At 31.8% G+C, this 10,366-nt stretch overlaps 1 protein-coding gene across 10 annotated transcripts in view; it reads right to left on the bottom strand.

Annotated features, from left to right (window-relative positions):
- Positions 1–5,149: 5,149 nt before the first annotated feature.
- Positions 5,150–10,366, bottom strand: part of LOC143240772 (uncharacterized) — a 32,938-nt gene continuing 27,721 nt past the window's right edge. For all 10 annotated transcript variants that reach the window (XM_076483785.1, XM_076483781.1, XM_076483786.1 and 7 more), the window contains 2 exons: positions 9,479–9,646; positions 5,150–8,123 (listed from right to left, as the gene is read on the bottom strand). In XM_076483785.1, the coding sequence (XP_076339900.1) occupies positions 7,914–8,123; positions 9,479–9,646 (378 nt within the window). In that variant the 3' untranslated portion in view covers positions 5,150–7,913. The remainder of the gene's footprint in view (positions 8,124–9,478; positions 9,647–10,366) is intronic.

Genomic DNA, 10,366 nt, shown 5'->3' with positions numbered 1-10,366 from the left:
CCTACCTGGAGATGCAAGATATTTTATGGTAATAGATTTTTACAGCATTCTCCATTTATCACTATTTTTGAGATGATTTTTAGGTAATCCTTTGTTTGGTTGATAAACTTAAGATCACTGTTGAATTGGAATATCACAGTTCAAAAGAGCAGTGGTTAAATGGTGGGATGAACAATCTTTACATTCTAAAGTGAAGTGAAGAATTTCGCTTGTAAAAGCTGTTTGTATTCTAAAATGCTGCTGAGGTTTGTAAGATGTAAGGGGCTTAAATGAAGTTAGCTGAACTACATTCTGTGACCAATCTTAAACATATATTTGTATCTTTCAACCTAATCTAGCACTGTAGAACTCATTAATAATCAATAGTGCATAATCGAAAATGAAGCAAAATAAGATGTTGGTAGTGTTAGCAGATGGTTTTTTACTTAACTGTATTTCTCACTACAAGTTTCCGTTCACTGATGAATTTGGTAGCTATAGTTATAGTATTACTTCAACTGGTAAAGTTGTCTGTCATAGTATACCCACTGGTATTCCAGTGTATATTCCTGGATAGTAATACCCACAAACGGTGGTGATTGGTTGTCTTCGTCAGAATGTCTGGTGTTGATTGTTTTAAGGGATGGTTGGAACTTGCTTCCAATTCCAGTTTTACCAGTATTTATATTGTATACCAGAATATTAGCTGAACATAGTACAATGATTGGCTGGACTACCAAAGTCACTAGATACGTGGCGTAAATGTTGAAGAGAATTCGTAATAGTGGTAATCATTGAAAAAGACCAGTGTTAGTGTTGATCCAATGTAGTGTTTTATAATTTATTTTCAAGTAATAATGAGACTTTGAAATTTTGTATACATGTTACACCAATGCTTATTCTGAGCATTTTGGCAGAAAAACGTTGCAGCTACGCATCTTCCATATCTATAGCTACTGCAATATTTCTTGACCCACTCTAATTACTTCTCACCTATTACCTTCGAATTTAACACTTTGTTAGTTTCTATTCTAGTGTGATAATTATCTAACAGTAATTTTTGGTAAACCTTCTCTAGAATTTTGCCAATGAGGTGTTGTAGCAAAATGACCTTTAACGTGAGAAGGTTAGTTCATGGGTTTTAGTAAAAATATGATAAAGGCAAAAGTCTACGTTTCAAGGATACTATTCATTGCTCAGCTGTGTTGATACTTTTAGCACTAACAGGCTGTGAGATTCTTAAAGGTGGAGACTTGTACACTATCTAGACATAAAGATCCATATTTAGATGTATTTATGGCTATATGCTTGTTAACCAAGCTAAAGATGACATCCGTATCTCCATGCACTTCTAAATACGAATGGGTGTAGTTTGATTAATATATCTGCATATGACAATCTTTCCTCCATCTTTATCTGTACAAAATGAATTACCATCGTCCTAGTAACTAAGTGGTATTACCATATTTTGTATTCCTGTGCTAACTACAAGCTTGTGAAAGTGCCGCATTGATCTTGCTGTGTAGTTCACTCTATTTTATGTCATATGCTTTAGATGCTGATCGACTGTGTAAAACACGAGCTCTATTTCATGTAGTTCCTTGATTATTTTTCCTCATCTGTATTAACTTAGCATTGGCTAGATATGTAGATTTCCAAGCTATATCAAAATCAGTATTCCACAAGTATGGGATTTCTTTTGCACACAATATGCAATTGAGTTTGCTCCATGGTGAACAGAAGTTTTAAGTTATGAGTACTGCCAATAAGTTTGACATCCTAGAATTGGATTCTAGATTGTTTGACATCATCGTCTTCCAATCTTCACGCATACCTCACATGAGGCAATCACTGCAGATATTACATCACATATCCAGGTAGATGTAATGTACAAGACTGCATTAGTAAAAGCAAGGTCTACACAGAAGCCTCGGACATCAATATTAAGATTCTTTTTTTTATTATTATTTTGATGATACCAGTACAAGTTTTGTGACTACACTGTGAAAAACAAAGTGTAAACATTTGCCATAAGTGATTTCATGTGCATCACAAAAACCTACAACATAATATTCTGCGTCATATTTGATGCATACATTGATGAGTTAATTTGTGTAAATAACTTTTGACAAGTTATTTGGATGGTATATAGCTTGCAATACTCATTGTTTTATGAGATCTCTCATAATGTTTACCAGTAACTGCTGCTGTTGTGGCAAACTACAATAGTCATCAGAATCTCTGGGTTGGTAAGTGAAGTCAAAGCTAGCTTTGTTTGTTTGTTTTTTTTATTTCGCGCCAAGCAACACGAGGGCTATCTGGCGCTAGCCGTTCCTAATTTAGCAGTGTAAGACTAGAGGGAAAGCAACTAGTTATCACCACCCCGCCAACTCTCTTACCAGTGACCGTCACATTAGAACACCCCCACAGCTGAAAAGGCGAGCATGTTTGATTCGACGGGGATTCGAACCCGCGAACCTCAGATTACGAGTTGAACGCCTTAACCCACCTGGCCATGCAAGGCCCTCTAGCTTTGCACTTGGTGACTAATTATAGCTGTTTCTCAAGCCAGTATGGAAGCAACTTGGTTCTGATTGAACTTATCACCAATTAGTACTTCAACAAGTCAGTTACCAGATGTCCAAGATCCAGCATTTATTAGATGCACATAAATACGTCCATCCCATGAACAAGCAGTTACCCTAGATTATGGACGTACCTCTCACGATTTTAATGTAACCAGGAATTGGAAATCAGAATTGATGAGTTGGAAGAAATTGGAAGTATTGTTGAGGAGTGCTTCAGCTCAGCCAGTGAGATGGAGGAGAGTGATACAAGTATTGAGCTGTATTAAATACGCCAGAAAAGCAGCACCTCAAGAGGCACTAAATAGCACAAGTGGTCAACTGGAATGCCAATGACAACCTCTGGATCTATGTTATTGGGATTACCTGCCAAACTAAGAGCTAGGGTGGTTGTTTTATCATGGAACTGATAATTAAAAGACTTAGTAACTTTTGCTTTTTCACGCCTCCAGGTTGTCTGATTAATTTGATATTTACATTTTGATCTTAAAATGTAAAGCATGATTTTATGTTGTTGGAATGGCATGAGCCATTGAACATAAATTCTACTATTTGAAACACTAACCAATAGGCTTAGCTTGGCCCTATTATAATGAAAAACTGTTGGAAATTTAATTTTATGAAGAATATTTCAGTGATGAATAAGATGTGTATTAGTATAAACAAAATCCTACATGAATAAAAAAAACATTTAGAGTAATTATCACAATTAGTTGTAACCATGCTTCACCAGCTTGGAAAACGCATCACATCATAACAAAGTGACAGCAGTTTCTATCATAGACGACAGGGTGTTGATTTCTTTACTGATGGCATTCCCTACAGTAGTTCTAGAAACAATGCTGAAAACAAAGCACTTTCCATGAAGCTCTCATTGTAGATCAAACAGAAATTCATGCTGCAGCAGATTAGAATTTTAAAATGCTACTGCAAAGATCAAACAGCTGTGGTATCATACAACTGGGAAGAACATTGCTAAAGTGATAAAAGTTATCAAAACAGCTAGAAGAGAAGCACCAGCTATGAGATTTGTTAGAATCAGAAATGTCCTTATGAGAGAAAGAGAAATTATGTGCCAGATTACAAGGCACATTAACAATTAATACGTTTGTTGGACGACTTGCTGTAGGGTTTCTTTAGATGAGTAGCTCTGTTTTTCCACCTAAATTCCATATTTATTAGCGATTTTTTTAATGTACATATATAATTAATTCCTTTAGTTTAATTTTGAACATTATTTTTGCTTAGGATTGAAGTTTTATTTTCCTAATAAAATTAATACTGGTATAGTTAAGTAAACAAAATCAAACGGAAAGACTGCATTAAAATAGCAGATCCAAACCTTTGACTAATTATATTAGTTTGTCATAACCAAATGCTGCACTAATTAAAAAGATTCCAGGTTACAAGCGATAATGTGGGATATAAAATGTACCCTAGGTTATGGAAATGACTGTCCAAAGCAGAACCCACATTGCAGTGGGATACACTGTCTATCAGTCTTACCCTCCATCGGCCAGTCTCATATAAAAAAATAAAATAAAGGAGTTGCAATAGATATGGAATACAAATTGGAAAAGCAATACGTGAGTGTTCAAAGCCACGATGTCTCACATCTGTATCACTCTTCACTGCCTACAAACAGTTGTGGGAAGATGACTGCTCTCCAAAGAAAACAAAATAAAAACATTAATTGAATAAAAAAAAAATAAGGTGCTATACCAGTTTATCTAGATAACTGGATGGGACTCTTCATACTAATATAATTCATTTATTGGCCTACCAATTAGTGCCTTTCTATCATAATGGGGGCTGAAATGCTAACTTCAAGAGGTATGTTTTTAACTTACCCCGAAATAGTAGTACATTATTTTTCCTATTCTTATACATGTAAAGACAGCTGGTTTGGGTTGAGAGAACAACGTTCCCTCCTCTACATAAAAATTTTCTCAACCCAAACCAGCCGTTTTTACATACACATTTCTCTACAAGTGGGTTTTCTCGTCATCACTGATTTTCTTATTCTTATTTTTCCATTAATTATTTCTTTTTTCTTCTTTATTTTAGAGATCAGTCACCTTCCCACAACTGTCTGTAAGCAATAAAGGATGATAGAAATGTGATGCATTGTGGGTTTGAGCATACACATCTCACTCTCCTAATTTCTATTTGATATCTATTGCTATTCCTTTATTTCTGTATATGAAACTGGCAAATGGAGGTTAAGATTGATAGACACTATCCCCACCACAATGTGGGTCCTATTCTAAAATCACCTCCAAAACCCAGGGTACATTTTATATTCCACATTACAGCTTGTATCCTTTTTAATTAGTGCAGCATTTTTTGTTCATTATTTTTAATTTATTTTTGTTTTGGCTGCATTTAGGTTATAACAAACTTAAGTGTGTGTGTGTGTGTGTGTGTGTGTGTATATATATATATATATATACACACACACACACACACACACCTATGACTAAGTAGATTTTATGTAATATTTTGTGTTTTTATTGATTTAAGGGTTTATTCATTGTATGCAAATTTTCCCTAGACACACAATGATTGCTTTCATCAACTATTAAGATTCAGCTATTTACCAAGTTTTGTTTTTAATGTACAGATAGTTAGCAAACAGCATTTATTTAAACACACACAATAACAAATATCAGAAATTATACAGTTTTCTCAATTAGTAAAGCATCTTTCGAATGGAATGTGATCCATAATTACTACCACTTTAAATGTACATTCATAGCATGCAACACTTCTTTATAACAGATACTTTCAGGTTATGGGAGGCTCTACATTATAAATAGATCTCAATCATACATTTATATATTTCAGCACTTTCTTTACATAATATTGCATCATTTGTTCATACTTTTGAACCAAAATTGCATACAGTAATTACTTACACAAATAACTTGTACTTTGGTTACTTACACAAATAACTTGTACTTTGCTGAATAATAGCACTTGTACAATTTTTCCATAATGTCTAATATGCATAAGTCACCCAACAAAGTTTGAGGGACAAAAAAATTAATACAAGGTTGCCTAAGCATACATACACCAAATGTAATTTACAAACATTAAACTATCATAACTGCAGAAAATGCATAAGGAAATAAAAAGTAATCTCAAATTTTCATATGATGAGAATACTTTATAATGACCATTTAGTTGGTTATCATTAAACTTAGCAACTTTACTACTTAAGAAGGTACTGAAAATAACTAAAATTTTAGCAATAAACTACTCAAATTAAAATGTTAAAGTTAAACATCGTGTGAAAGATTTCAACAATGAAATGCCCTACAACAATAAAAAGAGATGGCACAAGATGAAATAGGTTATTATTGACAAGATCCAAATCTAAATAGCATCCTTTGTTTTCGTCTAACATACAAAAATATGGTGTTTATTCTGAGGTACTCTTTACTCACAAATAAAAAGTATCATCTTACATATAATAAATTACTTATTTTCCTGTGTTACAAAAGATTCACTCAGAAAATTTAATAAAGGTTTCTTTCAATAAGTAGAATCATCACTACAAAATACTGGGCTAAATTTGAAAAATGCCCACAATAAATATTTCAACAATGCAGGATTTTCCCCTCAGGATGATTTGTCATACAAGTATTACCTATTATAAAATTAAAAAAATATCTATACACCAAACTTCTTAAGTATATAAAGAAGTTTATGGACAGTGTGATTATATACTAGAGGAGTTTATAGCACTAGCCAAAACACAACCTCTTTTCCATCCAGTTATAAAGTTATGTTACAGCATAGTTTTCAGTGTGCAGTCAAGTTAACATGGTGCTGTCCCAGATTTCAATCAACTCATCATGGGAAGGCATCCAGTTGTTAGAGAAGGCCTGTTATTATTCTTATGCATAATGTTTTGCATCAATCATCTAATGTGAACGTAATACTAAATATTTTATCACATCCTTTATATTAAGATAATCTTATCTTTAGAACTTGGTTAAACATCTTCCCATCATTACAAGTATTGTTCCATCGAGTTTCATTTGCATGGTGAGATATAACATACCCATTAAAGTTCACAGATATGTTGAAGTTGACTACTATGTTCAATAAACTTTAAGTTCATTAGAATATTTGTAACACATTCAGAACATTAATTGGCCATTATAAGAATTACTAACTGAACTATAAAGGAACCAATGATTAGGTATTCTTACCTGTAATATGGCCTCATTCTGCTCTTACATTTTGCTGTTTTTCCAAATATTAGTATCTTAACCTTTAATGATTAAGTTGACTAGTTACTATAAGCTCAACACTATTAAACAAGCCTTGACCTACTAGTTAGCAGTTATTATCTGCTTGACACTATAGCAACACAGCAGAACACAAGCCTATTTTGGTATAGAATTATACAATCAAAGTAAATTCAAAGGTATTAAAGAATAAATTTTTAACAAATATGTTTAAAAAGTTAATAAAAATATTTAAGTATGCTGAAAAAAATCTATATATAAGAAAACAAAACAGTTTGTACCACTATCTTTTATATAATACCAATATACACAGTGAACTGCATCAATGAAACATTGTCATCAATACACTGTATGATAAAGTGAACTGAATAAGAACTATTTGAAAATTAGCCTAAGTTAACCAACAACAAAGTGTAGGACTCAATGATATTCACTGTGGCTCATTCAAAAGTTATTAATTACAACTACAGACTCAGTAAGCCAGAATAAGAAATGGTTACTTTACTTTCAAAGCTTTGAGTTACTAAATGTGGCAGTGAAACCTTCCAAACATTTAAAGAATGATTCCATGCTATGGGTAACAGTAATCTTATGCTACTATACAGATCATAATAAAAAAAGAAATCCCAAAATGAAATTAAAATTCCTGAGAAGTAAAACCTTTGTTTCACAGCAAAGTTTGCAAGTAATATTGAAAGAGCTATGATACTTTGTCGTTTCAGTGTAAAATTTATAATGGAATAAAACTCACTAATTTTAGAAAACAAAAGCAGTTTTTACAAACATTATTGCCATAGTCACAAGTTTCAAGTATGAAAGATATCCACAAAATTATTTCTAATTCTAGACGTAGGTTATAAAAAGTTGGTTGAAACAATATATTCAGAGAAAGAAATGTAATTTAATTACTCATACAGGAAAAGATATAATCTGTTGGTAACTTATAATTTCCTTGACAGCTGAAAACTAGGTTCATTTTATACTAGGTTTGGAATTCTAAAAGGAACCAAGTTGAAGCTAAGGTACATAAGGATGAGTTATGTCTTCAAAATAACAATTTTCTTCACAGCAGAAAAATATGCAATCAAATTCATTCTGAATTAGAGCTGGAATTGTGAAAAGACTCAGGCTGGAGTAAATTTGCACGTGGATCAGTAGTGTCATCAGAGTTAGGAACTCTTTCCGCTGTGCGCATTAAACCATATTTTGGAGAAATAGTGGTCAAGATTGCTGCTGTTGACTTGACTCCTACAAGTGATGACTTTTGTTCTAGAATTGATCGCTCCAATTTCATGGTGTTCTGAAAAAGTATTTGGTGCTCTTTACTTATTTTTCTAAAGTTTTAGAAAAGTTGCTCCTTATAACTACTTTATATTGACTACCAGTGCAGTTTGTATTGATCATGTATAAGCTTTTATACCATTAAATTTGCGAAGAATGTTTAAAACTGTTTTTAATTAAATCACAGAGAATTGGCAATTATGCATTGCACAATCTGAACTTAAACAAATGCTTAATTTCTATTGTATCTCTTCAATTCTCAATTTTACTTTCAATTTAAAGCTAGTAACAATAAAAATAACAATTTTAAAGACTGCCTCAGCTGCATTACAAACTGATATTTGGTCTAAGTAGTAAGCTACATAACTCCTTTCCAGCCCCTTCCAAATAGTAGTTAGAATCAATAATGTTTAAACTTTTATTTTTCAAAACTCAAACTCCTCCACAAACATATCGACAGAGACTTGGTGTTTTTCCTTCCTAGAAACTAAGCACTGGCTTTAAATGCTTATACACACACACACACACAAACAAAACAAACTTTAATCAAAGTACATCATAATATCACCTTAAAATAAATAAAAGGTTTAATTTCATGAATCACTACTTCTTATGTTATTTTGTACATAAAACAACATAAGGCAACTTGATTGTACAAATATTTTGTGAAAATAAAACTTCAAAGTTTTACTATTTTCAAGCTTATTAAGCCCAGATGTCAAACTTGTACATGTCTATACGTAAACACTTAATTTTTTCACACAATAAAACAGATTAAATATTATTGACACAAATTGATAACTTTCATTATTTAGGTCTAAATGAATATTTATCAAATTTTGATGGTTTCACAAAATGTTGGTTTACTAATACTTTTATTTCTCTTTACATTTTATGGCTTAAGCACTGCATTTATGATGTCTATAATTGTATAGGATTGCTTTTAAAAGTGATGTAGCTGATAAAATTAAGGAAAGCAGACAATTCATGTTTTTTAATAAACATAACCTGAAATAAATATATTGCATGTAAAATATTATGTTTCTACAGAATCTAACATGTAACACATTTGAGTGGCTTTAACAATTTTACCACATCATAAACATCAAGCTCCTAAACAACAGATGAAACTTAAAAGTCCACAATAAATACTACTAGGCATCTAGAGCTCACAATGTTAATTTCATTTTACTTCTAGTTTTACTAAAAATCTATCTTTCCATTAAGCCTTCACTTATTTCAGATTTATATATAAAGTCTATCAGTGAAAATTATAAATTATTACAAGTTTAAATATTAAAAATATCACTTTAGAAATAAACTTATTTAAGTCATCATTTCTAAAGTTTGATATAAATCACAGAATGAACCTACAGGTAAATTTTCTGCCTTAGAAAAAGTAGCAAATGACAAGGAACGAGCAAAGCGAGCTTTGGCCATGGTAGCTCTCAAGTGGGCTTCTGTTATATCCTTCTCATCTAAAATCTCCTCTTGAATCAATTCTTCAATCACATTTTCTAATGTTATGATACCTACTATAGTCTACATAACACAATAAAGAACAAGAAATTGTACAAAGAGTAATAACAATTATAGAACATTAAAAAAGGTAAGAAAAACTATAACATTAATCTAAAACCAAACTTTAGTATCCATCTAAAGGTAGCAATGACAAATGTACTTCAAATTTTTTATAATTATAAATGTTTTTAACAAATTAAAGTTTATGAATCTTTTTCACAGAATATACACCATAAGAAGTGCTAGCACCTGAAAGTTCCCCTTTCCAAAACAATTTATAATCTATTATCATTGAAGTTTAGCCTATTTACATGAAAATTTTAAGTACCTGAAATAACTATTTGATTAACTGTAACTGATACTGTTAAAGAATAAAAACAGACTTTTGATATATTAGTTTCAGTATTAATTTAAAAACAAAATATTTTTTTAAATTACCCATACTTCTTTTTCATGATGACAAAAAAACCCACTTGAAGTAAAAATGAATTCTCAAGATGACTGGTATGGATATTAGCACTTTAATTAAAATAAAGTACAGAACAAGAAGTAGAACCCCCCAGTGGCACAGCAGTATGTCTGTGAACTCACTGTTAAAAACCAGGTTTCAATCACTGTAATGGGCAAAGCACAGATAGCCCAGTGTGTAGCTTTGTGTTTAATTCTAAATAAACAAACAGTAATTCCTTTTGTCAATTCTGCTTGTGAAGTATATTTTAGCTAGGAAACAAATGCTGATAG

The sequence above is a fragment of the Tachypleus tridentatus genome, chromosome 13, assembly GCF_004210375.1.
Source record: "Tachypleus tridentatus isolate NWPU-2018 chromosome 13, ASM421037v1, whole genome shotgun sequence".
NCBI classification, from domain to species: domain Eukaryota; kingdom Metazoa; phylum Arthropoda; class Merostomata; order Xiphosura; family Limulidae; genus Tachypleus; species Tachypleus tridentatus.
Note: the sequence above shows the minus strand (reverse complement) of the source record. Positions and strands in the feature narration are given on the sequence as shown.